Source organism: Marmota monax, unplaced genomic scaffold, assembly GCF_021218885.2.
Source record: "Marmota monax isolate L192 unplaced genomic scaffold, Marmota_monax_Labrador192_F-V1.1 WCK01_AAM20220418_F8-fsc00088, whole genome shotgun sequence".
NCBI lineage: Eukaryota > Metazoa > Chordata > Mammalia > Rodentia > Sciuridae > Marmota > Marmota monax.
In genome coordinates this window covers 7,057,688-7,072,869 of record NW_026694492.1, presented here as the reverse complement: position 1 = coordinate 7,072,869, position 15,182 = coordinate 7,057,688, and the positions used below count along the sequence as shown (strand labels likewise).

Below are 15,182 nucleotides of genomic sequence, written 5' to 3'. Positions count from 1 at the left end.
AAGTATGTATCCAACTCTGACTCCACGTAGAAGGGGTTCTCCTTCTGCATTACAACTGTGGCCCATTAGATAGGCTTCTCCCACCACAAGCTTGGCTCAGACTTCTGTCTTGAGGTCCCCAGTCTTCCTGGGCTCACTGTCTGCAGTTTCTGTCTTTTCCCTCTTCTTGCTCACCACACTTCACCACATTGTGGTTCCTACTTTTTTCTGAGCTCCGTGGTATATGAGGGCTGCTCACCAAGCTAAGAGGAAGTGGGACCCTACTGTTTGGATAGAGCTCAAAGTGATTTCCAAGCTCGAGGCTCCACACAAGATAGTCTTGGTTGAGTGGTGCTAATGTGTGTTTGGTTGAGTGGGAAGGAGAGGTCCTCTGGATTCAGACCCACCTGTCTTCTCAAGTCTGCCTCTTATCTGCCAAGTTGTGCCCTGCAGAACTCTGTCTGCCCATTGTATGCTAAAGGTGCCAGCCTGTACAGCCCCATAGGCAGCCTCAGGTGGCAGCTGCTGGGGCTGTAAGATCTTTAGCAGGTTGGTGAACTTCTCTGATACTTACGTTTTCATACAAAATAACATAGGAGGCATTAATAAACACCTTCAGGTAGTTTAAGAGAGATGGAATGAAATAACATCTGCTGACTAACCAAGTACTTAATGTCTATTTCTATCAAGGAATGCACACTGGCTCAAAAATGCAAGCCCAGTACCTGTCCTCCCCTGGGGAATCGGTCTTGTGCTCAGAAGGAGGAGTAGCTTCCCAATTTCAAAATATCTCTCATCTGGAGATTTGTCTGAATATATTCCACTCTTCTTTTGGGAGACAAATATGCATATACACTTTTTTGAATCCAATAGAAAAAGAGAGGCCGCTCTGGCAGTCCTGGGATTGGCCTAGGACTCTAGGGCCAGTGGCTCTCAACCAGGGTTGCCCCTGCTCCACCCCAGTCTCATACACGGAGAGCTGGGGAGTGCTGCGGGTGTCTAGTGGCGAGAGGCCGGGGATGCTGTCCACGATGGCCTGCAGCGCAGTGTGCAGGTGGCACCCAGGCTGCCCGAGGACTTTCTGGATGCTCGGGGAAGCTGCAGGAATCCCAGAAATAGAGTGATGTTGGGCATGTCTGTTTTTCAGATTCCCGTGGCATGAAAGGATGACAGACGCAGGAGGGCCCCAGAGGCACGCACTCTGTTTTTTGTCTACACTCCTATCCCAGAAGGTTCCTGAGAAGACAGACCTTGTGCTCCGCTGCATGATATCCGGTAATCATCCCTAGACTATTCACTCACCCTCTAACTTCTTCCTGCAGACCAGGGGTTTAGGCTCACAATGGCATTATGAAAACATCCGTTGGGAAAATTGATGGGAAGTTTATCCTGAGGAATTAATTAAGCAACTAAATCTTCATGAAGTTTTTCAAGTGACTTCCTGGATGTTGGTTAGTGGTCTTCTGACTTCATATCGTGGTTCTCAGTTAAGCAGCTCTCACGCTGGATAGTTTTTCAGATAATCCACTCTTTACTTCCTGTGGTACACAGGAATGGCATGAATAATCTCACTCCAACTCTCCAGTAACTCTTTAACTGATCTCCCCAAATTGGTTAAATTTGCTCCCCACTGCTCGCTTTCCTCAGGCATGCTAGTAAAGAGAGGAAAAGCCAAGGAAGGAATTGCCCTTAGACTGGAGAATAAGTCACTCAGAGTTGATCAGGTATTTGTACCTTCAGTGGCAAAAGGACCAATCCTTAGTACTAGGTCTCTACACTTGAAAACATGAAGGCACCAGCAGTGTTTCCTGGGGGTAGACAGAAAACTCTTGTCCCCTTGATCCTTTTTCCTAAATCCATAGAGGAGAAGAGCCAGACCTGGAGATGGCTGCGTGGTCTGGAAGCTGGAGGGCCAGACTGCGCACTTCATCTCAGCAAGCCCAGCGCTTGCTTTCTCCACACTTACCAGTTATCATTGAGACAAACAGAGAGACACAAGTTGACCTTGAGTCTCTAGGGAGAGCCCCATGTGTTAGACCCTAAACTTGGCTGCCAGTCCCTGCACACCTTAGCCAAATAATTCTGAAACATTCAGGAGGTGGCTCTCAATATGTGACTTAACAGCGAGTTTCAAAAAACAAGGGGAGGAAGAGCTGGGGGTGTAGCTCAATGATAGAGCCCTTGCCCAGCATGCACAAGACTTGGTCCCATCCCCAGTATCTTGAAAGGAAAAAAAATCAAACAAGGGGAGGATTTTCATGTGAGATTTCCAGCAAGTGGAGGGAGAGAAAAGAGAACCACCCACAAGGTACGAGATACCACTTCCCTAGGCAAGTCTCATTTCTGGCTTATGGTTCAGATCTATACTGCACGAAGGGAAAGAAACAGTCAGCCATGAAGAGACTGGGGGAAACCAACCAGCCCTGATCAATCTGAATGAGCAACTGGAGTCCGGGAGGTCGGAATGCCATTATTCTGGCCCACCTCATGCTTCTTTTATGTACTTCCTTCAAAAAAGTCATGCACACACAAAAAAAGAGCCATGAAACGCTTCCTAAAAAGGAACCTAAATAAAACTGGGAGACACAGGTTGATAAGAACAGGCAGAAACAAGTGATGATCTGTACCTACTGATGGGTTTTCAGGGAAGCTCATTTTGAGTGGTTGAGTCATCTGACTGTAAGAGGCTCAGGCAAACAGTGGCTGGAGAAGGATATGTCCTTGCATGTGGCTCTCCATGTTCCTAGCCCCAGGACAACTACTCAGGCACTGACTTGAAGGAACAGATAAGGAAGAAAAATTCACGGTTGCTAAAAAGTATATTCATGGCATCAGAACCGAGAGAAGGAGGGAGAGGGACTCAGAGCATTCTAGAGGTTTCAATGTTACCTTCCCCACCTCTTTTAGCTCTCCCCTTTTTATGAACTTAGAAGAACAGAGAGATCTTAGTGATCTCTGGGGTTGCTTGCCATACCATAAATAAGACAAAACACAAGAACATTCCCAGGATGGGTTCAGAACAGTGCATTATTTCCGAATGTTGGACTTTTCTTCCTGTATATATGGTACATTTTGATAATTTTTCAGGGACATGGAGGCTAGTGAGAAAGCTCTTTTGGACACATTAGAAACTCTCCTGCCCTATAACAGGAGGGGAAAAAATCCCAAGGGCTGGGTGAAATTCTTGGGGGTTTTACCAGCTTAGCCCACTAGCATCATATCTGGTTAATGATCACAGAGAAGGCTGAACTCCTTCTGAGGGAGACAGCATGGGTCCATTCCTGTGATGATATCAGTCACAGATGCTCAGTGCCAGCCTGGGAAATCTGAACTCCTCCTCATGAAGAAAATGACTCTTGTGTTCTAATCTGCTGTGTTTTCCTTTTTGTATCATAACACATACACTCGACTTTGAGCACTGTTGAAGTATCATTTTCAAAAAGGTAAAGGGATTTCCATGAAATGAACATCTCAGAGGTTTTATTCAACTCATTAATTAACGAGGGAACCAAAAAATATTAAGGTCTGAGAAGCTAGGTATTTATAGGCAATTTAATAATGTTTGGATAAAGTTACTGGGTTAGGTATGACACTGTTAATGTCCTCTAGGGCAGGAAACAATTTATGGGCTTAATCTTTTCTGTTAGAGATTATTTGCATATTATTGGATAAAAACCTATAAATTAACATATAATTTCACCAAATCTGGGAGTTTTAGTCAGTAGTAACCATGGAGTAAAACAAAGTACATTTCCCAAAATCATTTCTGGATGAGCCTCTGTCACCCATATAACTTAAAAAAAAATACCATCTACATATTTGGCTATTGGATAATTTTTCTCAACAGATCCTTGATATTAGAGTTGGCATTTTTATTTTGTTTCCCTGTCCCCCAGCCCAGCACCATCTTAGGCATATAACATGCCCAATAGTGTTTACTGAGTCACACGTTTATGTCAGCGGGAGAAAGCTTTTCAGTTCCCCTCTGAAATAATCCATCATACGCATTGTTGCTCATTCTTGTTCATAACTTTATGATTTTTTTTCAAAACATACTTAAAATTATAATAATATTCTTAATTTTGTCATCAGGTGAGCCCAAACCAGAAGTAACGTGGTATAAGAATGGCCAAGCCATAGATGAGTGTGACATTATTTCCAGTTATGAGTTCTTCAAGCATCAGTATATCCATGTGCTACATCTCTCTTGGTAAGTGACTTTGGCCCTTTGGACTATTTATTAACATTCTCTATTCTGGTGTGTGCTGGGGACTATGAGGTAAGATCAAAAGATTGGCTCATGTTTGCCTCTGATGTCCTGACTTTGGATGCTACTGACAGACATCAGCCAAGGCATCTGGTGGTGACTACAGTCATCCTTCCATATCTGCAGGTTCCACATCTGCAGATCAACCAATCTTGTCTTTGCTGAGTGTGGTCACCAACTACACTTCTCTAGTTTACTGCCTTTGATAGAGTTAAGCTTAATCTAGAATTTTATTTAATGTCCTAGCCATTTTTATTCACAAGATGAGATTTTCACTTAATTTTCTCTTTGGGAAAAGTTAAGAAAGTGAGCTAGGATCTCAGCACTGTCATCTAACCTACCATGTTTAAGAAGAAAGGAGAAGGGACTGACCTATTCCCCAGCAAACTGATGATGAAATTAAGACTAGAAAACATGTTTTCTGACTTTATTTTAGGAACTAATGGTGATCCAGCACACTGGTTCCTAAGTGTTTTTTGTTCTCCCAGGAGCTATTTATTTGGATGAAATGAGGAAGGTCAATATATAGAGAAAATGAGAATCACTCACTGAACTGATTACAGTGCCCTTATGGGGATCCAAGGAGCATGGGATGAAAATGTCAGGCAGGATAAGGACGTGCCAATGGTCTGAGGATAAGAAAATAAGACAGATTTGAATTCTTGCTCTGCCATATTCTTGCAGCATGATCTTAGCCTATATTTAACCTTTGGATTTCTTCATATACAGATGAAGAACAAAAGGGTGACAGAGAGAATTAAATGACTTTATGCTTATAACAGTATTTTTAAATGAACAGTTGTTCAATAAACACCAGCTTTATTACCCTTCATGCATCTTTTTTGTTTAAAGTAAGGTCAGAGATCATCTTTCCATGTTTGATTTCTGTGATTTGCAACAGAACTACCCCGACACTCAAGGCTCCATTTTTCTATTCTATAACTCTTTAGATAATATTTCATCAAGCACCATATGCCAAGCATTTTGTTAATGCTGGAGATGGAGTAACACAAACACTGTCCACACCCTCACAGAACTTCCACTTGAGATGGAAGACAGGTGGTGGACACACTAAGCCATTCTTTCCCTCTGCAGGCCAACACACCAAATTGGCACTTGAACATTTAGAGGCTTGAACCCTTCTGCCTCTTCATTCCAATCTTGCCAACACCTCCAGCTCCTCGTCTTCACCTCATTCAGGTTAGAATCCACCTCTTGAGGTTCACAGGAAGCTCCGATTAGTAATGAACCTTCCCAGTCTCATTCTCTTCTCCTTCTATTTTATTGCGCAGGCTTCCCCTTGGGTGTTCTCTATTGCATACATCAGGATAGGTGGATAGGTTAGTAGCCTGTGGGCCTCAGAGGAGTCAAGGAGCCTTTCCCACTTCACAGAGATGGATCCCCTAGAGCCTGATACAATGCCTTACACATAAACATTTGTTGAAAGAATTGATGAGGATATGTATGAATATATGTGTGCATTTGGTGTTGCTGTTAGTTATTTTATATGGATCAGTGTTGGCAAACTGTTTTCATAAAAGGCCAGACAGTAAATATGTTAGGCTTTGCCTGCCAGATGGAAAAATAGGGCACAGTTATTCAACGCTACCACTTGGTGCAAGAGCAGCCATAGGTAATATGTGCTTAAAAAATAGCACAGCCATTCAAATCAAACTTTTTAAAAAAAAATCAGTAGGGAGTCACATTTGAGAATATACATATTAAACTTCTGTGTCTGTTTCCTGTTCTTCTTTTTCTCCACTCTAAGTACTCGCTATATGTTTCTTGGTTGATTAATTTTATTCTCACACTAAAGCAAAATACAGTACTCACATTTTGTCTAGGAGAGAAGTTTGATGTGTGTTCTTTTAAGAATTGAGACTTGGTATTAATGTTTTTGCTGTTTATACAGGTTTAGGTGTTAAGGGATGGAGAGGCCATGATGAGGTCCAAACACAAGTGACCAGGCTAGAGTGAGAAAAACATGGAGGAGCAACTGAGGAAGGGAGCCTCACTGTGGAAGGGGAAAGGAGTCACCATTCTTTGCTTTCAGGTCCATCAGGGCAGCAGATTTTGAAACAAATCAAAGATTTAATGCAACAGAATCACTTTTTCAAGTCCTAGGCCTGCCTTTTTGAAAACTAGCCAAACTACTGGGAGAAGTATTTGGCTCTAATGCAAGAAATGATAATAGAGTGATATGATACCAGATATGGTCACATTTTACTGCTTAGTAGTAAATTTTCTAGGTACTCATGACCTTTAAAAGTTCTGACTTTTGCACCAGTAGTTCTGAATTAGAGTTGCCCATTGATGTTCTGGGGACCTTTGAATTTCCTTAATGTTTGGGCTTCACCAAACATCACTGAACATCATCTGATTAAATCTGAACCCCAAGTGATTCCAGTGTATTGCCCAAGATGAAAATTGTTTTGCATCCTTAATATTCATCTGAAAAGTCAATTTATTTATACCAGTATATTAAAGGCTAGTTAGGACAATCAACAGGGTTTTGTGCAAATGCTTTTTAAAGATTAGAAATTAGTTGTTAGTTGTAATATTAATCTCAAAATTTCCTGCCAATATCAATATACCATAAATCACTAGATAAGCTCATAATCCAAAGAAAAGCACATTTAAAAAAAAATCTACTTGTGCTTAGACTTTGGGTCTTTAAATCTGAGCTCTTAGATATTTGAAAGCTCCTGTGTGTTTGTTTCTCAAGAACTTTTTGGGGTTCAACAAATCTAATCTACAGTTCTACTTTGAGGCTCTGTGGCTATATTTATCCACCTTTGGCACTTACATTTGACCTGGTGGGGTCCCTTACCCCTCATCCCTTCATTGTCCTCTCACCACTGTGGAAAAGAGGCTTCAGTGCAGCTGTTGTAACCTTTATGTGGCCACAGGTGCTTGGCAGGAAGGAGAAATGGATAGCCAAGACTATACTCAAAGGGAGAGAAACTTCAATCATAATATTAGGGTATGTACTATAGCTTGAAAAGGAGCTTTGTTTTTTTATTGAAAAGATGTGGGATTTGAGAGGAAAATGCAAATAGAGGTTTTCAACCCCATACTGAAAGCAGGTGGCACCGCTGTGTGTATAAATGGGGAATTGTGGTCTCTTATGAATACAAATTAAAGAAAGGTAGCAAAACAACAGATAAAAATCTGTCCAGGAACCCACACCTAGAAAGAGAGGCTCCTTTTCGCAGCAAGGAGGCCCCTTTTGAAGGTCACAGTCATGTTCCGTTGTGCTGAAAGAGCACAGATTACAAGTGAGGTGAGAGTGGCAGAGCTCAGCCACTGCCTCGGCCAGTGGGGCAAAGCAGCCCCCATGGTGTGCTGGCAACTCAGCCTGGCATTGGCTGGGCTGGTGCAGGCCCTGCTGAGTATTGACTGGTTGGGGACAATGACCAGATAATGGCAGCCCCTTCAAGCCAATCTGCTTGTGGAGTGTATGGGGCTGGAGAGTATCCCCACCAAGTCCAAATCCACCTGGAACCTCAGAATGTGACTTATTTGGAAGAAGGATCTTTGCAGGTGTAATTAGTTAAATTGAATTCATACTGGAGCAGAGTAACCTCTAATCCAGTGAGTTATGTCCTTAGACAAAGAGAAAACAGAGACATAGAGATAGACACAAAGGGAAAGTGAGGGCAGACAGGCAGAGATTGGGGTGATGGAGCTCTCAGCCAAGAAATGCCAAAGATTTCAAGCAACGACCAGGAGCTAAGCAAGGAAAGATTCTCCTTTAGAACTTTGATGACACCTTGACTTTGCACTTCTAGTCTCCAGATCCATGAAAAAATAAAGCTCTATTGCTACAGACCACCCAATTTGTGGTAGTTTGTTACAACGGCTCTGGGAAATGAACATGTGTATCTGAACAGTTGAATAAGAAAAAGTGCTGCCCTTTGCCTACCTTGACATAAAGGTTGGTGGTGTCATCTGGCAGTGTAGAGTGTCTTCAAATACTCCAGCTGAGCTCATCCAGGCCATCTGGAGGTCTATAGGTCAAAGGGAAAACATTTTCCAATTCTATCCCAAGTTGGGTATTGTGTTAGTCAGCTTTATATCATTATCTGAGATAATGAACTTATAGAGAGAATGTTATTTTGGCTCACAGTTTTGGAGGTTGTAGTCCATGATTGGTTGGCCCCTTTGCTTCTGGGCCATCATGGTGGGAGTACATGGTGGACCAATTTACTCATACTATGGCCAGAAAGTAAGAGGGACTGAGAAAGGGGCTGGCCTCCCACAATTCCCTTCAAGGGAATACCTTCAAAAGACAAAGACCTCCATACAGCTCCACTTCTTAAAGGCTCTATCATGTCCCAGTGGTGGCCATGGGCTGGGAACCAAACCTTTTTCACATGGACCTTTGGGGACCCTATCCAAACCACAGCAGGCATTGGTTATTAAAGATTTCAAAGGAGAAATCAAAAAGATTTCCTGGGTCGCTTATGTTTTTGGCCTCAGGTAACACTTGGAGATATCTGGAAACATTTTTGATAGTCACAACTGGAGAGGGTAGGGGCGCTACTGGTATCAAGTGGGTAGAGGGCAAGGATGCTGCTAAACCTTGCACAATGCACAGAGCAGCCCCCAACGATAAAGAATTATCCAATCTAAAAGGTTAAAAGTTGAAGAACTAACAAAGAACCACGAAACTGAGGGCCTTAAATGACCAGTGGGTTATTTTTCCTGACTCTGTGGGATGGCTTGGTTGGACTTGAAGGTCCAAAATGGCTTGAATGCCATGTCTGGCAGTCGATGCTGCTGTTGGCTAGGTCCTCCCAGTTCTCCCTGTGGGCTCTCCTCCTATAGGAGCAGGGAGCTGGCTTCCATACATGGCAGTCTTGGGCAGTGTTCCAATATAATGGAGCCCACCCCAACAACAATCCCCACAACAGTCTCTTGGCCAAAGTAAGCCACTGGGCCAGTCCAGATTGAAGAGGTAGGAAAATAGACTCTAGCTCTTAAGAGTGGAATGGCAGAGTCACATTGCAGCAAGGTGTAACCTTTTCTATCACTAGAACACCTAGTTAATCTTTTAAATCACCTATCTGTAAATGTCTTTGTCCTGCTTAAACATAACATACAAAAACCCACCATCTGTGGCTACCCTCTGCCTGTCGAATAATTTTCTTCATTTTAATCCATTTGTTTATTAAATGAGTAAATTAAGAGCACTTAATGTGTTCTATCCACAATGCCATATAAAGGAATGCAAAGTCTCCTATGATCTCACAGTGCAATGGAGGAAACAGGAATGTAAAAAAGTTGGATATTTACTAGGAACACTGTCCCCCAGACATAAGAGTTTAAGCTGGTTCTGTTATACATGGTGACATTTGTGACCATGCTTGGATGGTGTTTACAAAGTGAAATCTGTGATTGTGGTAACATCTCGGGCTTGCTCAGTTATTCACAGCTGAGTGGGCTGACAGACCCCAGGAGCTGCAGGACATGGTGTTACATTCCTAAGTCTGGTCTGATTTGATTTGGTTGTAAGTGCTTGTCGTGTATGTGAAAGACTTTTTCCAGACTCTGGGAGAACAATTAGCCTCTTTCTATCCATGGTCACTCAAAGAAAACTAAACCTTTTGCCAGACACTGGACCAGCACAAATGGTTAGCTGTGACTGAGACCTGGGTGGGTAAGGATCAGAAATTTAGTTAAAGATGTCCCCATTCCTGGAAGAAAGGTCTCAAAACAAACATCCTCTAATGGTAGAACTGTCACCATGAACCTCTCTTACAATGGACAGGATATTATTTCCCCCATTGAGAGAAGAATCTGAAGCCAAATTGTGTGGACTGAAGTCCTAGATCTGCAAGATGCATCTTACCTGGCAAGTTATTTAACCTCTCTATGCCTGAGTTCCTCATGTGTAAAATGGGGATATTAATAGTGTCCACTTTATTGAGTTGTTGTGGAGATTAAATCAACCTAGGCAAAAAGTTTAGAATACTTAATAAATATTATTTCATGTGCTTTAAACATGTCCTCTACACAGAACTATAATTTTGGAATGGATTAAAATATGGCAGTTTGGAGATAAGAGAGTTAGCTTAGATTGGCAGAATTTTTCCTCTCTGCTATTTTCTTCTCAGAGATAAAATGTAATTAACATTCTTGATCAAGGAATCATTGGGTAGAAATAAAGATGACTAAATCTCACCATGTCTTGGCTAAGAGAGCAATGTCTTTCATCCAAGTCTGGAAGGCATTTTGTGAACTTTGTGTTCTGTGAGCTTAAGTAGGTGTAACAAGTCTTAAGGATGACTGATAGAATTTTCCAGCACCTGGGAGACCTCTGTGTTCTCAGCACAGGGCTGAGGGGGCTCCCATGGCATTCTTCTTGAATGAATGAAGCAGGTGTGCATCATGGTCATTGCTCACACCATGCCTAGAGCCTTGCTTGAATGATTCTGAGAGTCTGACGAGAAACTCCCATTTAGTCCCTGGGGTAATAGGTCTGTTCCAAGAATCTTCTGTCCATCATCACATTCCAATTGTGTCTTAAGTAAGTGAGTGTCTCAGAGGAGAATGTCATAGACCAGGCCATGGGGCACTTGCTCACCTTTGGCTGGAGTCAGAAATTTGGTGACTGTTTCCATCTAAAGATGGGACACATGCTGCACGACCCTTGAAATGTCCCTTCATCTACCCATTCTGAAAACGGAGTCAACCTCCCCCTAGGGAAGTTCTTGGTGCTGCTTTATAGTTAGAGTCATGGTTTGATGCTTTTGAAAACTGAAAAGATGTTTGACTTGTCCCATCTGTCCCCTGCTGTAGCTCTAGCACCTAGCACAGCACCTATCTCCTAGTCTACATTCAGTTAAGATTTCTGGAATGAGTTAACAGTGCATCTGGTGGTTTGTCTCTGTTCTTCAGAGCCTGGGGAAGGAAGCATTCCATGCACAGTCACTTGCACCTGGGCACATGTTTTGACTTACTATGGCTTTTTGGTGGTGGGCCTACTAGTTTAAGGGCATTGGGAAGACTTAATGATTTTTTTAAAAGGACTCTTGCAATAGCTGTAGGAGGTCACTGTGTTGCTTGCTCTTGTTATCATTTGAGCTGTAGGGCATCAAGCTTCTGTTTGTTCTGTGCTGCCCTTTTCTGTCCTTGTCACCCACCAATCCCTGGGCTGCTGCTCCAGCATGTGGAGGTTCTTCTTCCAGTTAGAGTGACTTCCTGGCCTCCTTAACCAGCCTTCTCCAATGAGGGGCTGCATCCCCCAGGTCCCAGGCAGCTTTCCCCTTTGCCTGCCAGTTGCCATTTAACCCACACTTGCCCAGGGGGCACCAGAGTTGGTGGGGGAGGCAGAGACAGGATGCGATGGTTGGATAAGAAGACAAAAAAGGTCACAGCAGGCATTGAGGCCCTGACAAAGAACAGCAGGCAAAGAAAAGCAATTAAATGGCAGTGAGTTTCCTGTAGGCTGAAGGTCTCTGAGCCTGGTGCATGCTTGGTGAGCCAGCTTTTGAGAGAGAAAAATTTTCTGCTCTGGTTCTGCTCATTCCCCTCTCTGTGCCCAGCAATTCATTAAAAAAAAAAAAAAGAGCAACTTTTGAGAGTCACAGAGTTGCATGGGGCTGATGGGGGGCTGGGGCAGACATCTTGACAGGCAATGAATAGGGAACTCAGCTCAAATTGAGCAGTGAGTCAAGTAACAGCTGGTGTTTTTCTGAGAATTTAATAAATAAATAGACTTTTGTCCTTTGTAGGACTTTGGCATCACAGAGCTGGAAGTGACTCTAAGACCTTGCAGCTTGAGTTTGGACCATCAGCATCAGCATCTTGTGGGAGCTTGTTACACAGAAATCCATCTCCAACTCCAGACCTAGCCAATTGGACATTGTACTTTACCAAGATCTCCAAGGACTTATGTACATGATGAAGGAATGAGAAGCCCTGCTCTAAGGGTTATCCCTGTCCTGGTCATATATGACACCTGGGGAACTCAAGAAAATACCACATCTAGATTCCCTCCCTTGAGGAATTCTGCTTTAGTTGGTCAAATGTAGTTGGTCTAGTTCACTCTTTGAACTTTATAGGTCATCGAAGGCCCAGAGGAATAATGGAACCCACCTAAAGTAACATGGTTGATTAGGAACAAAGTTAGGCTTGGAACCCAAAGAATTCCATTAGATGGTTCACAGCCTACCCGTACCATCCTCCAAACAAAATTTACTGCTGGTCTATAAGTCAAAAGCACTTATCATAAGGATTTCCTTTAAAATGAAGATTAGTTGAGGGTCTGTCATATTCCAGCGACCATTCTAGACCCTGCAGATACAGCAGTAAATGTGAGAGTCCCTCACCTCTTCAGAGATAACACAAGAAGTGAGACTTTTAACAAACCAGCAGCTATTCTATGTGTCAGGTGACAAAGAATAAAGGAGGGTGAAGGAGGAGAAGAGTCTTAGGGAAGGAGATCTCTCTGAAGGTATCCTATGAGCAGAAGGGGAAGGGCAGGGTGGGAGGGTGATGAGGTCATTGCCTGGAGAAAGAATGATGTCAGAGGGTAGAACAAGGATAGAAGCCGGAGGTTGGGAACATGCCAGGCCACTGGGACTGAGTTTGTAATGCAAAGGAGGGATTGGAGGGTCAATGTGGATCTGATCATGTGTGACTTGAAGGTTATTTTGAATGAGATGAGACATGTTGTAGGGTTTCTAAACAAAGAAATGATATTTTCTGGTTTAGTTTTTTTAAAATAATTTTTTAGTTGTAGATGAACAGAATATCTTTATCTTGTTTATTTAGTTTGTTTTTGTGGTGCTGGGGATCAAACCCAGTGCCTCACACATGCTAGGCAAGCACTCTACTGTTGAGCCACAATCCCAACCCCTTCTGGTTTAGTTTTAAAATACTGACTCTGGTTGCCAGGCCATGAATGTTTACAGAGGACTCAGGGGACAGCTGGGCCCCACTCCCACAAGCAGCCATTGCAGGAATTGAGATGGTGGCTCAAGCCAGGAGGGTCCTAGAAAAGGTGGCAGGAAGCACCCAGGTTCTGGCTATATCTGATAGGAGTCGCTGTTGGACTGTATGCAGGAGGGGAGTGAAAGATGGATTTGGGGTTGTCATTTTGTCTGAGCAGTTGGTAGAATGGAATGGTAGGGTTTTTCAGACCAGAAGCAGGTTTGGGCTAGATCAGGCAAAGGCTAATTTGGAGTGTGCTGGGCTCTTGATGAATTAGCAATAATGGTTCTTCAGAATTCTATGCTATCTGGCTGTTCTAAAGCATGCTGGGACCTCTGGCAAGTGACACTTATGAAATGGGGCCCTGTGACCACCTGCTGTGGTCTAATGTTACATTCTCCTCTTGTACCCATAATGCTGGGCTTTAAATCAAACTAATTTACAATTTAATTTAGGATTTTAAAATACTGTCACAATGGCTTAGAGATTTCTGGTACATTATGCTAGCTAGGCTGGTGATCTGTTAGGTGCTGAAAGTGTGGGTATTTCTAGTTGCTTTTTTTTGGAAGGGTGGGTATTGGGGATTAAACTCAGGAGCACTCAACCACTGAGTCACATCCCCAGCCCTATTTTGTATTTTATTTAGAGACAGGGTCTCACTGAGTTTTTTAGCACCTTGCTATTGCTGAGGCTGGCTTTGAACTCGTGATCCTCCTTCCTCAGCCTCTCCAGTGGCTGGGATTACAGGCATGTGCCACTGCACCCGGCCTAAATTCTCTTTTGATAAGAAGAGTCATTTCTCTGTTAACTAAGCGTGGAGTAGTTATGCCACAGGATTTTCTTCCTTTCTAAATTCACTTTGCTCGTTTTGTGTTCAAAGTATCTGTGGTGTCTCTGCAATGCTCCCAGGAGCTCAGAGAGCTGTCAAAATGAAGTGCTTTTTGTGCCCAAGGAAAGCCAAGAAGCCACTCCCCAAATAGCCCCAGGAAAAGATCTTATTCCCTGAGCTGAGACTTTAAGGCACAAGATCTGATATTTATTTAGCTCAGTGCTTCTTAGCTCTGGCTTCCCATTGCAATCACTGGGAAGCTTAAAAAATACAATGGCAGTTTCACCTAAGATGCTGCTATATATATATAGCACACACACACACATATACATACATACATACACACACATACACACACAAATATATGTGTGTGTGTGTGTATATATATATATATATATATATATATATATATATATATATATATATTTGGGAGGGGCTTGGCACTGGTATTATTAAGTAGATTTTTATTTTTTAGAGCACTTTTAGGTTCATCTGTTCTAAAACTGGGCAGTAGGTCCAGAGATGACCTATATATTGCCTTTCCTCACACAGGCATAGACTCCCTCATAAACTGCATCAAGCATCATGGTGGTACCTTTGCTAAAATTCACAGACCTTACATTATGACATGTGTCTACCATGACAATAATGGGTAGAGTGATTTCACTGCCCTGAAACTCCTTTGGCACTGGTATTTTTAAAAAGTGCGCCAAAAAATTCTAATATTCAGCCAGGGTTGAGAACTGCTGATTTTATACTTACTGTGTGCCAGCCTCTGCTTTAAGAACTTTATAGGAAACAACTCTCTTAATCCTTATGTCATTTCCCATTGGTGTAGGTACAGCTACCGTCCAGAGCTGTTAAGTAGCTCGTCCAAGGTCACACAGTGTATGGGCTGGTGTGTATTCCCAGGCTTGCTTGTTGCTAAGTCTGTCCCTTAAACAGGACACCTTACTGACTTTATGATCTGCTCAGAGTTGCACTTGAGCAAGAGGAAACGGAAATCTGTCCTGCAGATTTCTCCCTCAGCCTTTCTCTGTGCCTTCTGCTCAGAAGCTTCTTCCAACACGACTCCTGTCCTTGGGGCCCTCTCCCCCTCCAGCTCTTCCTTCTGTCACTGCCATGCCAGCTCATTGCTTTGCTGACCCCCACACATGACCTGCTCAT

General features: G+C 42.9%; 1 protein-coding gene across 2 annotated transcripts in view; it reads left to right on the top strand.

Annotated features, from left to right (window-relative positions):
• The window catches only part of Alpk2 (alpha kinase 2), a 117,524-nt gene that overhangs the window by 12,567 nt on the left and 89,775 nt on the right, over positions 1-15,182 (top strand). For both annotated transcript variants that reach the window (XM_046419425.2, XM_058571355.1), the window contains exons 3-4: positions 1,127-1,254; positions 4,072-4,189. In XM_046419425.2, the coding sequence (XP_046275381.1) occupies positions 1,146-1,254; positions 4,072-4,189 (227 nt within the window). In that variant the 5' untranslated portion in view covers positions 1,127-1,145. The remainder of the gene's footprint in view (positions 1-1,126; positions 1,255-4,071; positions 4,190-15,182) is intronic.